Raw genomic sequence first — 25,487 nt, forward strand, 5'->3', positions numbered from 1 at the left:
CTCTGTAATTTTTCAACCGATTTTGGTCGTTGGATGCAGAATTAAATTTCCTGTTTAAAATTTCATTTAAACTAAAAATTAATTAAAAAGCTTCTTAATAAAAATGTTGAGCAATTTTCATATGTTTCATGGCAAAATCGCAAAAGAATGGTTTATTTCATAGGTTAGGGCATAGGTGTTTAAACAAAAGAGCATAGCCCAGCATACCGTTGAAAAGATAATTTCTCCTTCTTTCCAGAACACCCATGAAAAATAGTTTAGTTAGCCAACAAAATTGATATAGTAGAACTTAGCGGCAATTAAAACTTAGTAACAATACGCAGAAGTGGAATCCGTGATAACATTTAGGCGTATAACAAGAGGTAAATGAAGGAGCAGCTGACGAGGAAGCAAGTAGTGCACAAATTCGCACGGTCAACGCTTCTATTCATTTTTTTGTTACTTCCATTTCTTGCATCTTATAAATATGTAACAAACCCGCGGATCTGTTGAGATACTGCCGTTGAGTTGTGTCAAATTAAAGTAATTGTTTCAGAAATCATTTTCATATTTCTGGCACTAATCGTGACAATAATCGAGAAAAATAATCGGTTAAAAGTTATTTGATTACCATAGCTACTAATCGATAAATCGAATCAAACTTGAACATAAAAATTAAAAAAGAAACTACTCCTATAACTGTATGGCAACAAATAGAATAAACCAGGGAAAATGAAGCTAAAAATGTTCCAATATTTTTTTCAACTGCTTTGACTAGGATTCTAAAAATAGCGTGGACCAATAATTTATAAATATTTATAAGTAATAAACGTTACTTGTAAGCAAAAAAATAACCGCATGGTATTATCTAGTGTTGTTTTTCTTTTTCTAGTTTTTTTTCAAAATGTCTCTTTAGTAACGGATACGTTAGAACTGAGCTGTGTTGCGTATAATTGAAGATGTGGAGGGATATTTATTTATTTATGTGGTCAAATTACGGCTTCAACATTCTATTCCATGGTATTTATTTCTTTTATTTTGATTATGGAGGTCTTAACCTTATACTATGTTCCCATTAGCACTAATATCAAGTGATATGCGGGTTATCTTGATATCCGGTGATATTACATACCATATCGCTTGATATCCCAAACATTTAGGGTCATTCGCCTCTTTTCAGGTTAGAGAAATCTCTTTTGGAAAAATCTCTAACCCTATGTGCGGGGTTGGGAATCGAACCCAGGTGAGCTGCAGGTTTGTTAGTCACCTCACAAGACTTTGACGAAAATCAAAATGTGTTCAGAAAGCTACCGGGTAATAACGGAGGTCCAATGAGAGATTCATCAGAAGAGCGACGCAAACCAATGTCACGACAGTAGAGTTGTGGTTATTTGTCTTCTATTCTTTGATTCACTTTGGGCACAAAGAAGCATATGTAGATAGGGAACTCAGGAGTGATATGCAGTTGGCATGGGAAATATTGTGACTGGAGCACACATTGGAAATCATAACAATCTCATATGCCTTAATGAATCTGTGAGAATTTGAGAGAAAACTGTTCATAGACTTATCTAAGTGGTCAGACTCATTATCCTTCCGTCACTCGCGCTAGTGCAGTGGAACTAAAACTTTCGATAGCTCCACAGATATAAGAGATAGAAATAAACTTGTATAACAAAAATTGCGTATCTTCGTATGCCAAACAAAATCTTAGAACATTTTGAAATTCTAAAAAAATTACGTCGAAAAGTTAATTCGAAAAAATGGATTTTCAGGGGTGTATCATAGAAATATCCACAAATGTGTATTAAAATCAAAAGATAGATACATAGTCTCTTCAGCAAAGTTGTCTCTTATTATATTCCGTACAACTTTGCTGAACACAGTTTTTTATTATTTTCCTAAATGACCAGACAAAAATTTGCTTCTCAGCTTTAGGGGGATTAATCACCAAACTATTACTTTAATAAGATACCTCGAAAATCGTTTTTTCGTGGTCAAAACAATTTAGATCACGTTTTTGCCTATTTGGAAACACCGTGCGCCGTTCTGAAAATCTTGCGAAATCGTCTTCGGGTACGAGTGGCTTCTTATTCAGTAAGCCATTTAAGTGACTTTCGAAAGGTTATTCATGATTTTTGTAGCGTGTTGTTTCAAGATCGCCAGTTATGTAGAAATATTTTGGATACACTGTCAATGTTTGTCCATTTTCCGGATGGATGGAACCAAATTAGGCAAGAAGTCAAATAACACTATAGATATTCATTAGAGTGGCTCGACATATGACATTTTTCAGCACAGCACTATTTAAGTTCCTGTTGTGGTCCCAAATGTCTGTGCAAAATTTGAGAGCGGTTGGTTGCTTCCCGGGTTTGTACATTGCGTTCCAAGTTTGTATGGGATTTTATATAGGGAAATCAATTATTTTGCATTTACGTTAATAAAGATCGCTATTTTACTCAATATGAAAAACCAGCCGTATAAAACTATAGTTCAAACCTTGGTCAACAACTTTGTCGAAGACGGTAACTAGCTACGAGTTTTCAATAAAATTGTTATAACTTATGGTTCAATCCAAATGCAGAAATTTATCATTTCTTCCAACACTGTCAGTACAATTAAAACGCAAACCGTTGAACTTATTATATACTGTAAAAAGGCTGCTTGTAGTAATTTCAAGTATTTGATAAAACCTGTAGCAAAAATAATGAATAACATCCTCTTATCACTCTACCCGTTTGAAGGCGTTGATTAGAGCAGCAGTCCGCCTTATCGTTGTTACGTACGACGCAAAGATATAAGACCAAAAACGACTCATTACCCCTATCTTGTTTTCATTCACCTCATGCTTGTTATACTACGACTGCCGTTTTCTTTTGATATATGCAATAAATTTTCCCGACACCCTACATTCACTTCACACTATACATTCTCACGAGTCACGACTCACTCGGAACTATTTCCCGACCAGCTCATATCGATCCTCAGTCCTCACCCCGGTTTCATTCATATAAATAAACCGTCTCTCACCATTTCGCTCACGTCGATTACATATGCAGTGAGAGAGAATGATCCGAATGAAACAACTCCCCCAAGAAAGGGAAAAAAGCCAAAACGAAGAGCGAGAGCTTCCAGCTCAACCAAACCAGTGAAGGCTCAGCCGCGATCTGCACTGTGAATGGGATTTAGTTGCGTGTTAGAAATCTTGTCGGTCGGTGATGGTTTCATACGTACGCGGACCACTTATAGCCCTCTTTTTTGTCCGTTTATTCGTTTATAGTGTCGCGAAATCGTGATCTTGAAGTTTTTGTTATTGTGCTGTATCTTGTTCATCCCATCATCCGGATGGCATTAAGTGTGTGATCACCTCCGGTTTTGAAGTATGTTTTGTCCTTTTGGATGATTTGTCCATGAACCGCGATTCTCGGAATCGACGAATACATGATCTTATACGCGAAGAATCAACTGAATGAGTGTTATGTTGTGTAGTGGCTTAAAATTAACAAATTCTGTTCCAATGTGGTGTTCGTGCTTCGTGTTCTGGAACACAAGAGATTGCTCCACACTCCATTTAAATCGAGCTGTCTGTGTTATTAATGTGCAATAACAGTGCTTGCTGCTTTTTCGCTTTCGCAAGTGAAAACGCTAGTTTCGGCAATAGCGCAAGCCCACCCGCAACCGGTGGCAATTCGCCGCGCTGTTCCGCAAGCATCAAACCAAGCCGCAAAAGTGCAAAACCGTAAAACTAACGTGTCGAAAGCAAGTGCGGTCGAATAAGTGCAGTCAATACTGGTGTGTTCATACTAAAACGTCGTTTAGCGGTTAATTGCATGTAGTGCACGTAGATATATGAAGAAGGCGAAAAGACATTATTCTGGTAGGCACTGCCCCTTGGATCGGTGTGAGAAAATGTTGAAATATTCAACACTCTGCTCATGAATATTGCGATCGACAACCTTGGAAGCACTCAGCATTGAAAATGTATCTTAATCATGGATCACAAACCCGTGTGAGGATCGATGCTGCCCCTCACCGGGTTAGATGATTGAGCGGCGGCTTTTTCCTCTGGAGCGTGGCCGCCATAAGAAAGGAAAGCAATCTGGCAGATCTAATTAATTTAGCCTTTTTCTCGCGAGCAAGCAAGCAAGCAAGCAAACTACCGTCTAATAGTTCGTGTGAGCCAGTCTCCCGAGACTGGATTGCCTGCCGCTGGGAAAGTTTTCGGAGGAAATTGTGTCTTGATGCAAACGATCGTTACTGGTGACAAGACACGGTTAAAGCCGAAGAAATACGTGGGAATATGCCTGGTGCATTGTATTCACGGGGTCGTTTGTTTTTTCTTTTCTTTTGTAAGATGATGTTTCCGTCACTTTCCAAATCTCACCTGAGCTCGAATTGTTGCTGGTAGGCAAGACAATCTTCGAGAGTGGAAAAAGAGGTTTCTATTGTCGTGAACCCACACGTGGAGCGGGTTATTGCAGCAAATTAACCGTTTTCCACGCGTTTGAGGTTGCATTTTTACGTTCGTATTTAAACTAGCGGATTCAACTCTGCTTCACCAACCTTGTTTTCACACCTATATTTCCACTAAAATGCTAGTGAGATTTTTTTAGTTATTTAGCACATGAGCTAGTCTCACGAATAGAAAACTACACTTTCGACTTGGTGGCAAGACTACTTGGCCTGCTATCTTTTATGATAGTAATCACTTTTTTCACGGTTATCTTGTAATGCATGAAATGCGGGATATTTAACAATTGGGAATCGGGTTAGTTTGTCTTCTAACGAAAGCCACATTAGTTCCGTTTTCATTGAAATTGATCACGTATATCGTGCAGTAGTTTCTGGAATTGCAAATAAAATTTCTTTTTGCTGAGTAAGTTCTTAAGCATGGGGGAGGGGTTGATCAACGACGGTTCCTGTTGCAATAATGTTGCTTTACAATCTAAATATACAGGCAGCTTTCAATACCAGATATTTTTAGCAAACTTCAATATATTGCATATGAATACTTAAAAATGTCTTCCATCTTTCCGCTTCCGGTTGCCGTATGAAATTTTGGTTGCTTCTATTTCGCTAACTTGGCATGCGAGTGATTCGGATTTTTGTGACACGCGAGCTCAATTTTGATGCGTTGATCCTCTAGATTGGACGCTATTTTGATAATTGAAGACCAAATGTCAAAATCAAAACAAAGGCATCATTCTGCACGCACACACTTCCAAAATGATGAGTGTTCAGATTTTTAAATGCAGGAATCAAAGAAATTCTTCAGGTTTAAGTCGATTAAATATTGATTTTATATAAATCGCTGTTCCAGAAATTTATAAGAACTTCGAGGATCCAAGCATTCAAGAAATTGGTTTCATAGGAAGCTGGTTGATCGCTAATTGAACATAGATATACAAAAAATACAGGAATTTGTAAATTAATGTATCCCGAAGGCTCCGGTTTCAGTACTATCTAGTCTTCCACACTATGCTAACAAGATAACTATACAGGGTGTTTGGTTCTCGATTAACCCTACCAATAGTTGCACCAGAGATGCCAGATTTGCAGACATGTCTGCAAATTCGCAGACTTTTAATTTTAGCTGCAGATTTTTTCGAAGACGCAGATATTTGCAGATTTTTTAGTTTGGATGCAGATATTTACAGATTTTTTAGTTTGGTTACACTAGTTTCAAATTACAGATTTATCTTCAGGTTTTCCTCCATAAACTGTTTCTCTCTACTTATCTTGGGTTATAAATGCACTATTTTCATTTAATATAACGCATCATTATTGAGTCATTTTTGATCAAAAGTAGTTTTCCTGACATTTTTGGTACAGACTTTTAAAATTATTATTGCAGACATGTGAAAAATGTATCTGGCATCTCTGAGTTGCACTGAAATTCTAGCTAAACCGTCTTTGGGCATCGACTGCTCGTTAGGGTAGCCAATTACGCGATTTTCAGAACTTTGAGAACCTTTGGAGGGATGATAGAGAATCATGTTTGGCGAAAAATCTTTCCACACATTTTGCTGTAATTGCTTGATTTACCTATAACTTCATACTTTTTTTCTTTTTACTATGTTAGTTAATTATTCCTCATTCCCTACTTTTATTGGAAAGCAGAACTCATTTTCAATCAAATTATGTCGTCTTTTAGTTAAGAATATTTAGTATTTAGTTCAAATTAGTTATGGAGATGCGTTTCTCTCATCAAAAAACCGACACAAACTTAGTGACAAAACTAAGCTAACACCGGATTGACGCTAGCTCCAAAACAACACTATTTGTGTTTCGGAGCAAACCCCTAGTCTTTCGTGATGTCCCGCAAAAAAGGAGTTCTGATTACGCAGATAAGAATTATTGGAACTGATAAAAGGGACTCAAAACGCACAGGACCATCGGATAACGTGGATACTATAGGTAGTATTCTCGCGTGTTTTTTGAAAAGGGCCAATAAGCATACTGTCAAAATTCACTTTGAGAGGAAATTTTCGACAAACCATTAATCGCCGATTATAAATCACAACAGCAGAAGAAAGAGAAAACTTTTCTCTTTCATAAAATGTTAACATCCATTCTCGGCGAGCTACGGTTTGTCCGGAATTTTCTCTCAAAGTGAATTTTGACAGCATGCCGTACGTCATGATTGATCAGAACAAGTGCAATTGCACAAAAAATTAACGAAGCCTGGGAGTAGCCATCCATCATCAATGTGAACGTTTCGAGAGTTCTATACTTTAGAAAAATAATAACGGTGCCAGCCTTGTCATTGCAGTCCTCGGGAAAGGAAAGCAAATTTAGCGTAACAATTGTTGTTATGGAAACCATGCATACCTTTGCATCTCCATATTTGCTACGGCAAGCAATTTTTTGTTAATGGGCTAAAGAGAAGAAATACATAAATCTGGATTCACATTGATTTGTGATATGGTTTTTGAACCTCTAAAAAGTGATATAATGTGTTTATTTCTCTAGGTAGCCGGCTGCCGTGAGTTTATGATACACTTATCGTTTGTTGAATTAATTTGGAAATTCTCAGTTTGTAATAGATACAACTTCAACAGTCGATAGTTGATTGGCAGGAGTGTTACTTGTGTTTAGCCCTAATTCGTTGACTTTTAACAACATACCGAATTTCTTGATGAAAGGCTTCAACAAGAGGTATATATCGCACCAACCCGAAAAATGAGTACAAAGGAAAAATGAAATCATGCATTTAAGAGTTATTTGACTCCAACGGCATGTGAACGATTTTATTGTTTCTTGTTTCTTTATTCCAGCGAAACAACACATTTATCAAAATAGATATGCTAATACCAATGTAATTGAAAATTTCGTGGTATAATTATTACTCATCGTGCATAAAATTTTTGGTATTATTATAGGAAATGAAATGACAATGATATATTGGGTTCTTTGTCCACGAACGATTGAATAAGGTTCCAACTTTTATGTTATCACTATCAGAGTCGGAAAATGTTTTTTTCATTTGCCAAAATCAGGCGAAACTGACGAAAGAACGAAGCTTCTCTCCATGTCACTAGCACTTTGCGAAATCGAAAATGAGACAAGGGCCTAGGACAGAGCATGCATGTAGCAGAGTGTTGTCATTATTCCCTCCGCACACTCGTTTTCGCTTTGAGATTCAGAATGATATTGGTAGCTTCGATATTGAACTTACTGCTGGGGAAACGAAAATACACTAGCAATGATATTTATTTGTCGCTGCTCGATACTGCGATTTGCGTGATTTCGTGATGTGATGTCGATTTGTGAGTTACTGATGGCATTGTAGGACGGAAGCCTGCATATTTCTCGTTTTAACTATGGTTTAGTTGTATTTTTAATGTACCTTGCTTTAATTTCATTTTATAAACGAGAATCGAAAATTACGGAGCATACATCAAAACGAAATTGAAACTTCGGATTGTCATAGGAAAATGAAAGTCGATACTTCTGCTACTCGTTTTTGTAGAATCGAGAGAGGCTGGGACATTGCCTTTATTGTTTTATTTTTCGAGCATTTAGCGACGAAGGAGACAGGGAAAAGGCGAAGATGAATTGTTTGAATTTTGTCATTCATTGAATAGGTATGAGAATTTTAGGCTCTGATCACTATGCGTGTTCATCGTTATTCTATCTAGAGTGCTCTTTAAGCGGTATAAAGTTAGCACTACCTAAGTACCTGACACAATCGACTTTGTATATCCATTAAAATATTAGCAAGACTGGAGACAACCACAAGATTTTTTTTATCAATTCCGCTCAACAATTTTCTAAGGCATGAAATGCATAAAATGATCCCTACATGTGTCGCCTACAACAATGCAGCTATAATGTTATTAGGCACATGGTGAATTATTGTTAACATAGCAACTAGTTATTTAGTGTACATTAGACCAGTCCACTCAGATAAGACCATCCGTATTCCCCACGCACATTAAATTCCCTATGAATTGGGCCCCTAGTTGGCCAAATTAACACTAAAAAAACTAAAGAAAGAAATTGGTTTAGTCAGTTTAAAGAAATGTCAGCTCGATTGGCGTTAACCGGCGGATACGTATTTCCTTACAATGCCGTTTTGAACAACGACCAAAAATGTGCAATTTTGAAAATAAAGAAAAAATAATTAACATTTTCAAAGATAGCACTATTGACGAATCCCTATATAAAAATAAGTGATAAGGGACCCGGACGAAGATAGCTGACCCCCGTACGTTTTATGCGTTGATTTTTATCTGTTTAACGATACATACCAAGGGTAGCTTACCTCGTTTGCAAACTGACCTCCAAACAACAATTGAAGCTGAAATTCGGAATAGAGATACATCTTTTTAGAATCAAAAAGGAACCCGATGATTCTGCTATGTGACTCTTTTGATTTAAAACTCAGGCTGAATAAACCAAGAAAAGGCGAACAACTCAAATTTAACATTAAATGTAAATTTATGTGAATTTGGGCGCTCATTTTATGTGCATCTTACATCACATACAAGTTACAAGATTTTTGTATCGGTGAGCGTCAGGGCGAACAGTTTTTTTTCGGTTTGGGAATAAATTCGAGATCAGCGTACTACGTTGCTATGATCTTGGTTGAATTTTAGCAATTTTTCTTTTAAGGTTTCGAAATACCATATACTTAACGTTTTTTATAAGCTTCATTCATATCTAAAAATCTTATAAACAGAACCCGTTGGGCAAGTTCAGATGAATAGCTAGATTTCGCATTGAATTGGGTGACTGTTACCCTTTGCGGCGGATTGCTCCGCTACGACATTTACGCTGGTTGAGGTTTACTATACGAGGATGACGGATCGTTGGCGATCGGCTAAAGAAAATGATTCCTTGTACGTTTTGATTAACTTATTAATAAAGATACGCTGGATCTAAAAAATGTATACACTATACAATTATTCTACAACATATTCTTTGCTTGTAATGCAATAAATCAACTTTACGCTTATTTGGCACATACATTCAAGCTAAACTCACTAACGCCTAAAAAATATCTTCGGTATAATTACAGATAATTTAAAAGATGATTAACCATGAAAGTGCAAGATTAGGCGTGCGTCATTTCAACAAATATGCCTAGAAAATAGTAATTTTTTTTGGGGTAATGATTACTGAAATCATAGTAAGTACCCGAAAAAAAACGGGATTAAAATGTTCATTAATTGCTCAGCTGTTAACACTGACATATACTTTGCCATTTAATCGTAAATAGATGATTGCAGTGTTATCTTTGTCAAAAAATTTATTTGCTTAGAAAATACCTGAGGGAAGTTTTGGAAAAGTTGTTTGCATTTAATTTCACCTCCCCAGAATTTGCCAAACTTGTTGGAGTGATATTTAAAACAATTGGCTGAAAATAAGTTTTTAAGGAGTCATCCACACAAACCGTTATTTAGAAAACAATCTTTTTATCACAATACAAGTACAAAAACGCGTGTTATGTCCATACACATTTCTGAAGTTGCTATTAACCCAGCCCTACTGGCCTGGATCTTATAAATGTTTATACAGTGCTGATATTTCTGTCGCAATGTCAGTACGAGATCATCACACTTCCATTGAAATTCGAACCATACCAACTAGTCTAAGAGCATGTTCGGTATATATTTTTAATAACTAAGTAAACTGAAATTACCTGGAGGCTCCCATCAGACTGAACCGAAACAATACTACCCACGTCGGCACTGGAGAAACTCATCTCAATGTATCAACGTACCAACGGCATTGAAGCCCATTGTTTGCATGAAAGTGGAGAAATTGGTCATGGTGGCTTATTGTCTCAAGCTCAGCGGTTTATCCATCTTAACAAATGACTTTATATTTTCCCTTCGTTCAAGCGGTACAAAGTACAAACAACGACGTAACGACGCGATCGAGCGGAACTGGTGGGGTTTGTGGTTTTTAATGTACCCCTGCGAGTTCTTTCCCGTCGGCATCTAACGACGGTGGTGGCGGCTAGTGGCGGAAATAATCGGAAACGCTTGTGGTCATTTCCTCTGGACTGAACCGGCTAAACCGTACCTTTCTTGTTATTTCAGTTGTGTACGCAAACTGAATTTTATGGGTTAACTTCCACGATTCCGTTGTCGTTGATATATTCTCACACACTTTGCGCCGAGGGTGGGAAACTTTCTCCATTGAGGCATGCTGGTAACTATATGCGACAAGTCCGCTGCGTGTGGTTGGGTATTTTTTTTTGTTTCGATCTAATGAAATGGTCATGCTCGTGAAGGATTATGGAAATATTTTATGAAGGTGTGTAGTAAAGTAAGCAACTTTATACTTTTCAGGTAATACTTTTGACGTAGAACACCTTTGGAATCTGATTTTCCTAGTATTTAATTTAGGCTACCATTACATATTTCAAAATATGTGTGTTCTATTCACGTGTCAGGCTGTCAGAAGTTTTCAATGTTTATGTACTCCGATCTGGACAATATTTCAAAACGTGGTACAATATATGCACCACTGCGTAGCTTACGCAGTTGGGGTAGCATATGTTCACTATATCAATACAAAACGCCACAGCACCTGTAAATAATACAAACATTGATTGGCTGCTCGTTTAGCTAGCCCCTTTTAGCAGTTTGGCAGTTTGTCGCTCTATGATTGATTGATTGATGTATTATCACAATGAGCACCCACGAAAACTAAGTGGCAGTTTGCCGAATATGGTTTTCGAAGTCTGTCTGTCTTTCATTTAAATATAAGTCATAATTTTATAGGATTATTTGATCACTAAACTTAAACTTAAACACAACACACAAAAGATTAGTGAAAAATGTAAAAAATTCTCTATAATTTAAATAAGCATTGTTAAATGCAAAATAAAGCATAAAAAGAAACTTCTTTCGAAATTTATTCACGCTACATAAAACTACTGATACCTAAATTGCAAAGCAAATACAAACTAAGAGTTGTTACGAAGTGTGTTCTCTTTGCTTTTTAGAATGCAACAGCACAGCTATACGAAATACTCAAACCTATTTGAATTCAATTCAAATGTCAGTCTTGCCAACCGCACACAGTCGAGACCAATTTGAATCGATTATCATTAATTAGAAAGATTTTCTGCATCTGTTTTTTCGTATTTCATTTCCATACATCCAAGCCCACCGAGAAGCTTTGAAATGCGCGAGAGGAACTGTGAACCACGACTTGCTTCACAGTAGGCTATTAACTGCCTCCGACTGTATAGTCTTCTCATTCGTAACTCTGCGACCGTGACGTGGCGGGCGGATGCAATGTGAGGTGTTCAAATACTTCAACTCGTCCGTATAGATAGTAAAGTGGAGGGGAATGCGATGGCAGTCGGTGCACAGTATCCACACCGTCTGGGGTTTTGGGAACCGCTAGGACAGACCCGCGGTGCCGGATATTTGGGTTCATAACTGACCAATGTACGCCAGCCAGCGCGAGTCACTCAATGAGTTGAAGAAAACACCCGATAATTGACCCATTTCTCGAATTTTATTTTCATCTATCGCTTAGCTTTTTCCTGCCCCGACAGTTCGTGCTGCCTTCTTCTTATCTATAGTTATTTCCTCACGTCACACTTTTCATTTCCTTTTTGGGCATCAACTGCGGCGGCCAGTGAGTGTTCTAATATCGTGAGTAGATCTAAAGCTCAAATTGCTCTAAATAGTTCGATACACTGACCGTTTCAATTCGGTTGTCTGACTGGTTCGAATTCTGAACACAACTTTAATATACAGACAAATAATTATTTGATAACCATGAAATGTGTATTAAGACTACTAATACTATTATGCTTTAATTATGCTCTAAATGTCATTTAGCTGACTAGTATACTGCTTACGATCGCAAATCCCATAGAAAATGGGACAAATAGGCGATCATGAGCAGCATATCTCCATCGTGTATTAACATTCAAAACAAAACTTTGACTTTGTTTCGTGGATCTCGGAGATAACATTATATTTGTGTATTGCGATGCGATAAAAATGTACTTATTACACAAAAATGAGTGTGTGGAATTCATCAGTAAGTTAGTGTTTGTTATTTAAATAAAGAAAAACAATGCTGTTCTATATATCGAGAGTATTGCTTAGATCGCATTACCTCCCATGGCATATTCCAAGCTATTTCCTTCGTTACTGACACAATTGCTTTCCCGTTCGTTGAAATGCAGAGGTAGTCTTGGTCTATAGACAGAGCAATTCCCCCATAGAACATCCTTGGTAATAAATTGCTCTTCAAATTTGAACTCCCTTGCACCTAATAGGTGTGCTAGCGGTCCTATAATTGCGCGTCTCGTAAGAACTTGATTGGCCGTACGACTAAATAAATCAAATATAAGAATAGCGTAACTATTGTATCATGATGTAGTGAATGAAACGATTTTTGAGAGAAAACAATTTTAATATCGTCCACAACAATTGGGTCATCTACCCTAGTATCTACCTGGTGCGGCAGACTATTCACTGAAACACTGTGTGTACGGCAGTGTACTCCCCGCCGGAAATGTTCTCTCATCGCACCATGCTGGGATGGCGTTGACGCGCGAATAGAGCTTCAGTACTAATTTACCGATTCTGTTTTTTACTTTGGGAGTCGTAGGCATTTATTGTTTGACGACGAAACGTTCAAGCTCTATGTTGTTTGTTATTAAATGATGGCTTCAACGGCTTTTTTTGTTGGCGGTGGTTGCGTGATTTCCGGCCATAATTTTCTAGTCCAACCTCACATTGAATCGGTTATTGATGGGAGAGTGATTTGGAAATGAATTGGTATCATATTTAGTGCGGGTTCAGGGTGGATACATTATTATTTATTTATTGCTTATTTTAACTCTCTTATGTAGAAATCGCACTATTTTTTGAGCAATTTTTAAGTGTAACTGAAACATTTCACAGATTGAAGTGTACTGTTTCCTAAACATTTATAAAATATCAATTGAAACGCAATGACGTACACTACGTTGCGCCTAAAGCTGTCTAATTATATCAGAACATGGACTTCTTTGCATGCTTTAGATAACGAGTCATTCAACTTCCGTTAAAAAAATCATAAATATCGCACAAATGAAAAGCTACATCAACGGTTAGAAGAGTTGTGTTTGTCAAGAAACTATCATTCCAGGAACAAACACCTGATTATGATTAACTACACATCTAACATTGCATTGGCAAGAGCCAAATTTTATGGCAAATGAAATTAAAATCTACACTCTATAATCAGTTAAATAAATTGAAAATATTGATTATCTTTTCGTTTGGAAGCACTGATGATTCTTCCCTGTGTGTTGAATGCAGAATGATTGTGTTGATTGTGCTCACTACAGGTTGAAGTACACATACGATAATTTGCACGGAACCTTCAGCGCAAAGCATTTCGTTTAAAGTTCGTATGGAAATTAGTATTGGATTAGTTATTGATGGGAGCTACCTTTTTCACTTCTCGATCATGCAATTCGCATTTTTACTCAAGTTTCCAATAAAAGTGTAGTACAGAACAATTGGTTAACAATTTTTGCCGAGAACAGTAATTCGCTAGGATTTTTTTCATAAAGATTTTATTACGAGTTTAGGATAGAAGGGTAAAACTTGTACCATACCCCATGCCATACTAACGAGGCAGATGTTTGGACTGGCTTGCTCTCTGCAACTACTTTGCACTTTGTACCATGTACTTGTCAGTCCGATTCTCGCAGCTTTTCTTTTTAAATGCACAAATGCCTCTTGCACTGTTCTACGATCGACGTCAATGATGTCGATGTTGTCCACGAAGTCAATAAGCATGTAGGATCACAACAGATTTTGCTTGGTTGGTGAAGTTATATCATATAAAATGAGTAATAATAAGCCGTATACTGTTAAACGGGGACGAATTTCGCGCCAAATCGTATTCAGAGTTGGCAGCACCCTCTCAGATTCTAATAAAACTTTCTGTACTTTGTCTTTGTCACAAAAAGCCACTTTGCATATTTTGTTTTTCCAAAAATGATCTAGACTGTCTTTTGAAAAGGGCCAAACTTTTTCACCAATTTTTCTTCAAATGGCTAAAAATGACAAATCCTACAAAAATGTTGTAGGAGTGGTTTTCACAAAACTAGTCAAATTTTCGAATAAAAATGTTGAAAAAATACTTCATTGGCTCCTACACTGAAGAAAATCGATTTTAAAAATTTAAAGTCGATTTACAAAAAACCCCATTTTTGATTTGGATGAAATTTTGTTCCAAGATAGATAATTATGTACCCTACCTACCGTCAAAAATTCAAGTTGGGCACTTTTAAGGAAGAAAAGTTATTGGGAAAAAACTTTTCCTTGTCCAAACTGATTTTTTTCACTGTATTTTTATCGAAAACTAAGCCAATGAAAGTCGTAATCATCTTAGAATCCAATAAAACTCAGTTTGTGAGAAGATATTGTCTAATTTAGCAACTAAGCATATTTTTACTAAGGGGTTAACTACTTTTTCATTTTTCATGATATCAATTTTTTTTTATTACTTTATCTGAAAGTACAACTCCTTGAGAATGTTTTCCCAAATTTTTATAAAGATCCGAGAAATAGATAGAAAGTTACAGCGCTTCCAAGCGTGCTTCGTCTACCAAGAGCAGTGGTAATTTGAAATTTTTAACTCGATTATCTCGAAATGTCGTTCTACTAAAAATGGTTTTTCCGTGACCACGATTACCGAAAAACTACTCAATCAATTTTCTTATTTTTTTTTCAATTGATCGTAATTAATTTTTCTCGTACTTTAACGATTCCTTTTTTATTCATAAATTTTTGTTTCATGAATAAGATTTTTTTTGGTTCATCTTCTGAATTAGAATACCTTTTTGTCTCTACTTTGCCTCCAGGAATAGGCACACAACTGTGGAATTTTTGAGTTCCAGATATTGTTTTGGCGTTATTATACAGCTTTTCTGACATTTTGTTGTATTCTTCAGTGAATATGTAGTAGAAAATAATTTTTTGATATTTTTATCAGTTTGTTCAACAGCCCAACTCTCGGGGACTTGTTATGATATTTCCACAGTCGCGAGCAAGCCTGGCTCTTTTTGCCATTCGCTTGAGAGTGCCACTAATAGCATCACTGGGTCTTTTTCCATGGGATGCTGCAACAAAACTCCATTCTGCGCTTAACTCCTACTTTGACTGGAATCTACACAAGCTTGCAAGGTTTTTCTTACTTTTGTATTGTGCTGCTGCTTCATCAGACATAAAAGAAATTTTAGAAAAGTTTGTCAATTTTTTCATAACATTTATCAGTTTTGAGAGGAACAAAGGAACTGCCCTCTTCAAGTCTTCCAGTCTTTCAGTCTTTCAGTCTTTCAGTCTTTCAGTCTTTTAGTCTTTTAGTTTTCCAGTCTTCCCATCTTCCAATCTTCCTGTCTTCATTCAAGTTTGTTATGAATATATACCAAGTTCGTTACTGATACTTTTTGCATGTATCATGCAACTAGCAGTTGTGAAAATGGTTTCTGAGATGATTATGACTTTCGTTGGTTTAGTTTTCGATAAAAATACACTGAAAAAAAAAATTCAGTTGGGACAAGGAAAAGTTTTTAACAAATAACTTTTTTTTCTTAAAAGTGCCCAACTTGACGGTAAGGTAGGGAACATAACTACCTACCTTGCAACAAAATTTCATCCAAATCAAAAATGGCTTTTTTGTAAATCGACTTTAAATTTTTATAATCGATTTTTTTCAATATAGGAGTCAACAAAGATTTTTTTCAATATTTTTATTCAAAAATTTGACTAATTTTGTGAAAATCACTTCTACGACATTTTTTTGTAGGATTTATCATTTTTAGACTATAGCCATTTGAAAAAAAAATGGTAAAAAAAGTTTGGCCCTTTTCAAAAGACAGTCTAGATCATTTTTGGAAAAACAAAATATGCAAAGTGGTTTTTTGTGACAAAGTTCTCATGCGTTGCATTGCGTTGCGAAGCACGGTGCTATTCGTAGATTGCATACTAACGATTATCGTGTGTTTTTTTTGTATGACAAAGTTCTCATGTACAGAAAGTTTTATTAAAATCTGAGAGGGTGCTGCTAACAATTTACATTAGAAGTGTAACGACAGAGTACTCGTCTGTGTTTACCAAATATGAGCTTTTTCCTACAGCTCTAGTTCACTCACAAGAATTTTTCAGTTGCTGTTGTAATTTATATGAAAAATCTTAAATAAAAACCCCAAGTTCAATAAAAAAATCCCACAGTATCGCTGCATATCTGCAAAGGTCGCGTGGCTTACTTTATCACCAACAGCTTTGTTGAAGGTTGCATATTGATTGGAGGTTCCCCGATGAAGTTACTTAACTTTGAAGGTCAACCGAATATTTTATGTAAATTTCTTATACCCTTTATACTTTATATTAGAATATTTTTTGACTACAAAATCGGATCAATTTACGGTCTTCGGCAATGTTGGTCCATTCACTTTGAACTATACAGCGGAAGATTTTGGGATGGAAAAGATTTTTTTACTGAATTTATTGTTTCCATTGCCGATTTGTCACATATTTTTACATACAGATTTAAATTCTTGTGAGTAAACCAGAAGCAACCGATTAAGTTCATATTTAGCATAAGAATTATGGCGTCAATTATCTTTCGATTGAGCGGTGCTTCGAAAAAAAAAGTAAATTTTAGTGCCGGTCTAATGTATATAGCGAGTTTAAATAAATGGGTAAATAATATCTTCAGTAAAGTTACTCAAGATGAACTGTTTCATAAAGCCGCGGTAAAAAAAAATGTTCATTGTGAAATTAAGGCAGTACCCCCGTAAGAAAGTTATGGAGCTATCCGATTACGATACGTAATCAAGTTTTGTGAAACTTTGCTGAACAAACCTCAGAACGAAAACGTCACTGAGAGCCAGCAAATACTTTTGTCTTTTTGGGGTTTTGGCCAACTATACGCCGTTGTGACTACCGGAGAACGTTTCTCCAAGTTTCATTCGTAGCAGTACTTCTCCGTATTTCGACAGCACTTGTGTAATGAATTGTGATTCGGTGCGCGGTGCTAGGTCGTGAATACGAACATCCACCTTATCATCGTCCATATACACTGGAATCTCGGATCTTCACGATGTACTATTCTGTCTAGTCCAAGCATCTGATCGATATCAATACACAGTTTATCGCATGGTGTAGCTGTATGTAGGTTACTTCGTCGAGATTTAACTCCATTTTCACTTTAACCATTTGCTCCACCTTCTGAATTGTAGGGCTAAGTGTGTTTTCTTAAAGTTAATGAACATTGTGTTATCTCGCAGAATGCGCACTTTCAGTTTCTGTGGCTGGTTAATTACGTTGGACTGCAGGTAAAATTAACTGCTTGCTTTACTTACACAATAGTAAAGCGATTTTTAGCTTTTCTTCTGCGCGAGCTTAAAAGATAGACGATAGTTTGGAACGAAAGTAGTAGAAAACTCCCGTAGCCGACCAGTTTGTCCCAATAACTAAAACTATGTTCGGTAATAGTGTAATTTGAATTCTAATCGTACAAAAACTTTTAAATTGTAACGAAATTGAATCACCGTTGTTATCCATTTTTAGTTGCTGGGCTGAATCGTAACACATCTCGTTTGAATCTTCTTGCACATAAATTAATCATCGATGATGGTAGTTGCTTGTCTAAATAGAACGAAAATGCCTTGTCTCTTGCTTTTGAATAGTATGTGCGCTCCCGCCTACCTCCGAATAATTCGCTTTTGTTGTGATTCGCAAGGAATAAGTGACCGTGTGTTGTATTAACAAGACTATAAAATTGCCGATTTTAATTACCGTGAGAAGTGGCTCGGTGTACATAAAAGCTAATCTCATGGAAACTAGGTTTTATTGGAGTCCCACCCCGCTCGTGGTACGTGAGTTTACTTTTTTTAGAGGTGTTTTTATAAATCTTATGAGTTTAACTTTTGTGTTGCCAGATTGAAGGCGATTGTTTATTGTAGTTATATTGCTTGAAAAATATTTAGTTTAACCGTAATTACACAGGTCTATAAATACCCGGGTCATGTAAGTTGTTCTTATTGTAGTTCTAGTTACTTTCCATCGGCCTATTTCCGTTACGAAGGCAAACACCGGCGCCAGAGAGTTAAACTCCCTACTATCTGGTCTAGATATCGACCCACCAACTCATGGACCGGCGACCAACGGCTTTACTTCCCTTCCGAAGGATTTTTTTCACCTTAGAAAAATCTCAACGACCTCGGCTGGGATTGAACCCAGATCAACTGGGGTGAGTGCCGGTCACGTTCACCACACAACCACCGGTTCTGTCCTGTAAGTTGTTGGGAAGCCAAAGGTTATTTTTGAAGTAATTTGCAGTGTCGAATCCGTGGTCAGCAATGGCCCATTATGTCAGTGTGATATTTGAAGTTATGTAACTAAAAAAGCGGCTTTTTTTCTACTTGTTGACGTTATGTATTGGGTGAAAAAAATTGAAAATTTTCATTTTAGGGTTGCTGAGAACAAATAGAGTATTTAAAGTAGCGGATTTAGAGACGCAGAAAGGACATATTATGTAACATCGAATGGCCATAACTTTGCGAAAGAAAAATCGCAATTAATCATAATTATCATGAACGCTTTAACTATAGGATAAAAGTGGTACTAAATGATGATCCTGAACACATTTTTTGTATCCTCTACATCCCTAAAAAATAAGGGAAAATCGGGTACATTTTTCGGATACATAACATCAAATATCTCGAATTCCTGACGTGGTGGGCTAATTCGAGCCTTGATTCGGATTCCACGCAGCAAATTACTTCGGAAAAGACCTTTAGCTCTCCAACAACTGAACCATGTTGATGTGTGTTATGTTTTGTTTTCGATTATCATTTCAGATAATCGTGGATAAAAATCTTTTAGAACGCTGTTTTAAATTCGTATATTAGCACTGTTTACGTTCGCTTCAAATGTATATTTCCAATATATTTATATATTTTTATTAGCTGTATCGTTTATTGTTTTCATTGCTTAGACTCGTTTTTTAGCTTAGCATGGAAATTTCCCCGTGGAACTATGTTGTGCTGTGAAATTAACTGTATTTATCGAGAATTTAATTACCATTACGTGTGGTAGGGTCCTAAACAGAACCAGAATGTACGATCGCGATAGTCAATCGCTGAATTTGCCAACAGCTGTATGTAATATGCGTCAACGAAAGCACTTGGATATGGATGAATTGCTGCCTCAGGCATTGCAATTATCCACATGGGGGAAAATATGAAACGACGAAACAAAAATTGAAACAAGAGTAGATTTGTTATTTTGCATTGTCGGCGGATCGGGTGGGGTCAGCTTGACGAGCAGCCGGCATTTTAATTAAAACAAATGATGTTAAATGAATGTGCGACTGACTGTTTTAGCAGGAACGGGAGGTACAGCGACCATAGCATAGCGCGCATAATTTTTTACTGCGACTTTTAATACGATTCTCAATCCGGCTTCGTACGGAATATGTATACGTAGCAAGAGGGATTAACAGCGACATCCCCATGTGTGTTGATTTGAAAATTATTCACATGGGTGCGCTTGATATGAAAAGTATTCCGATGAAAATTTTGGGAGAAATTAAGATCTTGTTGACTAGATTGAACTCATATAATATCTATGAAAACAATGACTTTTTTATTGTACGTACGTACTTTGTATGTTTTCCAAGATGATCGTGTCGTTCAAAACGAATCTTCACGTTTTGGCGTCTTAATACTGAACTAGACATGGCCTGTGTTAACTCAAAGGACCAAATGCCACTTTGAGGTGACCAAACAACATTATCGCATCCAATATAGCGCTAGATTCACTCGAATATCTCGATTTTTGAAAACTAAAGTGAAAAATTATATTGACATGAAAAATGGCTATAAAAATTTATGACACTCAATTTAGCATGGCTTAGTACAGGCAACATTCTGTGCCGAATCTGAGTGTAATATTGAAGATCAAACTATATACAAACAAAGAAAACTTTACATACCATATTTTTAAATTTTAATAAACACACTTTGAAGTTCAAGCACTTATACTGAGGGTGACTCATCTTGCTACATTATCTAGCCGTTGCGTCATCAGTTCGTTCAACCGATAAACAAGGTGTAAATGTAATGTCAGCTGATATGAATACTGCCCTTCGCGGCGGCTTCAACCGGAACAACCTAACCTACATACTACGTGATTGACAAATTGCGTATTTGGACAGCCCCAATTTCTGCTGAATTTGTTATCGGTTTTATTCACTGCAGCGGATTGCGACCGACGTCCAGAACAAGATGTTCTTGTCGAAGCGTCACGCGACTCGTCTGTGGGTGACATCACCATTCGAACTTGCCCTAACAAAATGACGTTCTTGGGAAGTGGGGTAGATTGCACAAAACTGATTGGAATGTTCCGTTAAATATAGATGTCGTTTGCAGCATGGGGATATGGCAATTGGATGTGGAGTTCATGCAGCTGTAGAAACTTTTGGCAGTGCAATTAAAAATGGAGAATGGAATTCGCACATTGGAGTTGTTTCGCGTCCTCACAAGTTGGGGATAATAAGTCGGACAGATATCCCATAAATATAATCAAGTTCGAATGAGATAGCACTGGTTGCGGTGTTTTTACTTCGTTTTAAATTCACTCAGTTCTAATCTACCTATTCAAGGACAAAGAACTTCCGCTTCCTTTCGCTCGACAGAAGGGGTTCTAATTTGGAAGAAGAAACTTGTGAGCTATAATTATCCACTGAACTTCCCATTGCTCATTTTCGTCTGCCTGCCGCGTCGTTGATGCTCTTGATCCATGCCGATTTCATGCGACGAAAACACGTTTTTTTTCATTCAAATGGAAATTATATTTGCCTCTCATACCGATGAAGTGAGTACGTAGGTACCGAACATTTCCCTCGTTTATCATCCCAGCCACGATCGCAGTTTAGAAAAAAAGTTGAGTGCAAATTGCTTCGAAGAAATCTCTGTCCGTTGGTGTGTGAAGCTCCACGGAGCGTCCGGGGTGTATATCTCCGGCTGTCAAATGTATTGTTTGTATGATAATATCCATTCATTTCACGTCGGCAGTGTTGTGTTCTGCACCGCTCAGCTCGCAGTTGTGAGTTAAACGGCGACGGGTTGTCGATTGGGAGTACTTCAACGCTCAAGTTTCTTCGCGGTTTCATTTTTTTCCATCGTTCATTTATGTTCAATTTCACGTCAATTTCGGTGGCCCACTTGACCCTAGCAAGCAATAAAAACCTACTTAATTCATTTCAGATTACCTACCATATTTGTGAGCTAGAAAGTTTGGTTGCGGTCTATTTCAAATAGACTTGATTGAAAAGAATTATATAGTTGTCACGCTGTGCCATAAACACTGATAACCCTGACGCTTCAACTGAACTGAAGAACTTACACAAACGCAGTGTATGTAGAACAGTCCATCGCTGAATCCAGGCACGCATTCAGTTAAAACGCGCCTACGACGATTGATTTCGGTGATCACTCAATCACATTGAAAATATACCCGGGGAAAAACTAACGATTTTTCACTCACTCACACTCAACTGACTGACGTTGACCGCAAAGCGAGTGTGTTATCAACTATCGGAACCGGAACATGCGCCCTTGATGAGTTATGAGCCCACCTTACTTTCCATTACTTTTTGTTTGATTGAGAAATAAACTAACGTCAGTCAGTCGGTTGGTTGGATGGATGGGTGACCGCGGTGGGGATCCTAACGAGGTACTTCCTATTGGTGAGAGCGGTCGGTTGTAGTGTTTTTTACCTCATACAAAGCGAACACTCTCGCCGAGCGTCAAAAGTTACTTCCTCGTGTATATTGGAGAGGTTATACCGCTGAGTGGGCCGTGGCAGCGCGTGCTCGACCGGTGCGCTGGTCGCGGAAATCATACAAAACGGTTGGCATTTGTTTTTACTAAAAGGTGTTAAACATCCGAGAACATGGCTTAGTTAGGTATGCAATCCAACGATGGAATTGTTTTTCAGAGCGAATCGGCCGACCTATGTCGATACACTCGTGTTCTACTTTGATAGAGTTGCCAGTAGTGTTTTGCCACATTCGGTGGTGATCTGAGAATCGTGGCGAGTAAACTGTTTTTTGTTTCTGATTGTAACTTGACAGATTAACAGAGCAGGAAGAATGTTCTGTTATGTAACTATATTAGCAACAGTTTAACGAACGCTATACGTTGGTTTTTATTGAAAAAATATACGTAAATATAGCCCAATAATTTATCTGGGATCGTATGTAGTATCTTTTTTGGTGGTTTTCCGTAGATTCTAATGCATATACTACTGTGAGATTCAAATGATTGCAGTGATGATATGCCTAAGTTAAACTCCTCCAGTAGAAGACAAAAATCAGTATGGTTGCAGGCTTCCTCATGTGCTGTTACTACTTAAATTAATTATGGAATTTGCGTTTCGCCTTCGACACTAACTTAGCGCCAGAATTAGGCTAGCGCCGGATTAACGCTAGCTCGAAAACGGAGATACAATTTGTGTTCTTGAGCAAACCCCTAGTCAAGCGCGATGTCCCGCAGAAAAAGAAGTTCTGTCAAGCTAGTGAGAATTAATGTCATCGAAACTTGTTTCGGTTTAGCAATCCAATGCAATATGCACTATGCCGCATTTCTTCCCAAGTGGAAATTTTTTGGTGAAACTTAATTTTTCTCGACTAAGGAGAAAATTGGGTACTTTCGTGCTTATAGGGCGCAACACCTAGAATACAGTGTTCGGATAATAATCCTCTAATAGGTTCAATGGAGTGACGGTACCGCAAATATCTTCAAGCAATATTACATGTATCAGTTGGAATAAACTTAGTTTATCAAATATCAACAAGTTATTCTAGTATAATCGTAAATCTCCTTTCAATGATTTTTATGAACCTGTCCACTGGAAAACAGACAGAGAAAGAATGACCGAAACGGTGAGAATGAAGAAATGGTGAAAATTCATCTTTTTATTGGAAACACTCGTCCTCGATAATACATATTCGGTCGCAAACGCGATCGTTCACGTATATCTACACATAAGATCTCGCAATCATACAAACGTTCCGGCGTTTAAGACAACCGTGATCAAATCAACGTGTTAGCACAAATTTATAAACACGAACTCAAGCGCCAACATACAAACGCCCGTTCTCGCGCGATCATGAATCATAGTCGCCCTAGAGCTCCCAAATATGAAACATATACACTCACCAACACCATAAAAGACTCCAGTCAAGGTGTGCCTAATACCATTATTAACAGAAAAAATGACCATCAATTCAGCATTCGTAAGATATATTATCCAGGCATGTTCTCAGTGAATTCATCGGTAATCAAGCCGCTGAGACATTGTCTATATTCTTACTTTTACTCGAATTCTACTTTAAAACTTTAATTCACTCGTTTTATTCTAACGTTAGGTAATGCATTCTATTTCATATACTTTTTTTAATATTACCTTTTGTACATTGGAAATATATAAAATAATTTAAAATGGTAAGGTTAAAGAAAAACTCTTAGACACGTATAAACGCCCTAAATAATCAGTGGACAAACATGAATTAATGTTTGAAGACCCATCGATGTACTCATACATATTCAAATCGCCAAAACTTTCGATACCGTCCATGACATATTTCCGAATTTGCAGAAGAAATACGTCAATACTAAATCTTTCCAATGCGATGTACCAAATAGATGCACCAATCGTTTTTGTTCGTAAAGGTATGTTTGTGGCCTTATTAAAATTGACATAAAGCATCCAATCGCAATAGCTTGCGATTCTCTCAATGAAATATTTTGAAATTTACTAGAAAACGGCTTGGATACTACATCTTTCAAATGTCGAACTGACAGTCTTTTTCAATTATTAGCAGTTTTTGGTCACACTTTGAAGTGAGATGGAGAAGCTTCTTTCTTCATCTGAACTGCACACTCAAAATCACACGTCAGAATGATGACTCATGTAAACATTCAAAAGCATACACGAATATATAACCGGCTACATGGTTATATACACAATTTCTGACACGCGAAACTATATACACGCAAGGAAACGCGATATAAAAACGCTCACGCGATCAAATACATTCACTTAGAAACGGTTGTGCCCTCCGCGATAATACAAATATCGCATACATCAAAACGCTCCTGTTATCCCAAATGCGATTATACCAACGCCCGTTTCCACGCGATCTTGAAGCGGTCACGCCCAGACGCCCTTACCATTGCACTATGGTTTCAAAGCAGTATTTAGGAAGACAAAACTGTTTGCACTCAAATCGTTAGTTTTTTATTAAAGTGTGTTCGGCAAAGTTTCTTAGTACTTTTTTCTCGATTTTTTCATATCAGTTAAATTAGGGTGGTACTTGATGTTAAGGTGTTCAAAGTGCTAATTATTTACATATATCAAATTATGCTACGCAATGTCCCACAAAGTTATAAAACTATTAAATTAAAGCAACTTTGTTGATTAAACTTTATGGCTATCTCTAATATTTTATGTGTCATCATTTTTTCAATATTTAAGGTAGGGTGGTTGTTTGAAAATCGGTTTTCGCATATTATATTTTTATGATTTGATTTTTCGCGAATGCTTTGTTCAATACATTTGTAGATCTTTTGCATGCGCATTTTTGCTAAAGCCATCAAGTTTCTATGTCCATAAAGTTAGCACTACCACTTTCGAAAAAGTAAAGTATGACACATGGATTAATTGTCGCTTAATTGTCGTAAATTAGTTGTGAAATCCAAAAATTTGTCGCATTTGTTTTTTTAAAGATTTGGTATAGTAGTGCTAACTTTACAGTAAAGTTAGCACTACTACCCTAGAAAACCGCATTTTTCCAAAGTTCAAGTACTTTAATCACACGTAAACATTTGTCGTAAATTAGTTGTGAAGAGAAAATAAATGTCGCATTTGTTTTTTTAAAAAAATGGTATAGTAGTGCTAACTTTACAGTAAAGTTAGCACTACCACCCTAGTAAACTGCATTTTTCTAAAGTTCAA

The 25,487-nt window shown here is 37.0% G+C and overlaps 2 protein-coding genes across 8 annotated transcripts in view; both read left to right on the forward strand.

Moving 5' to 3' along the window:
- The window catches only part of LOC131680701 (homeotic protein ocelliless-like), a 49,118-nt gene extending 42,150 nt beyond the window's left edge, over window positions 1-6,968 (forward strand). The window contains exon 4 of the mRNA XM_058961410.1: window positions 6,952-6,968. Within this exon, the coding sequence (XP_058817393.1) occupies window positions 6,952-6,968 (17 nt within the window). The remainder of the gene's footprint in view (window positions 1-6,951) is intronic.
- LOC131684323 (homeotic protein ocelliless-like) overlaps window positions 3,088-25,487 on the forward strand; it is a 32,684-nt gene continuing 10,284 nt past the window's right edge. For 3 of the 7 annotated variants that reach the window (XM_058967096.1, XM_058967098.1, XM_058967093.1), the window contains exon 1: window positions 3,088-3,359. The gene's annotated coding sequence lies outside the window, so the exon portion shown is untranslated. Of the gene's footprint in view, window positions 3,772-3,840; window positions 3,857-25,487 lie in introns of those variants that run through there. The other 4 variants (XM_058967095.1, XM_058967094.1, XM_058967099.1 and 1 more) reach the window with 4 other exon arrangements.

This window comes from Topomyia yanbarensis, chromosome 2, assembly GCF_030247195.1.
Source record: "Topomyia yanbarensis strain Yona2022 chromosome 2, ASM3024719v1, whole genome shotgun sequence".
Classification (NCBI taxonomy): domain Eukaryota; kingdom Metazoa; phylum Arthropoda; class Insecta; order Diptera; family Culicidae; genus Topomyia; species Topomyia yanbarensis.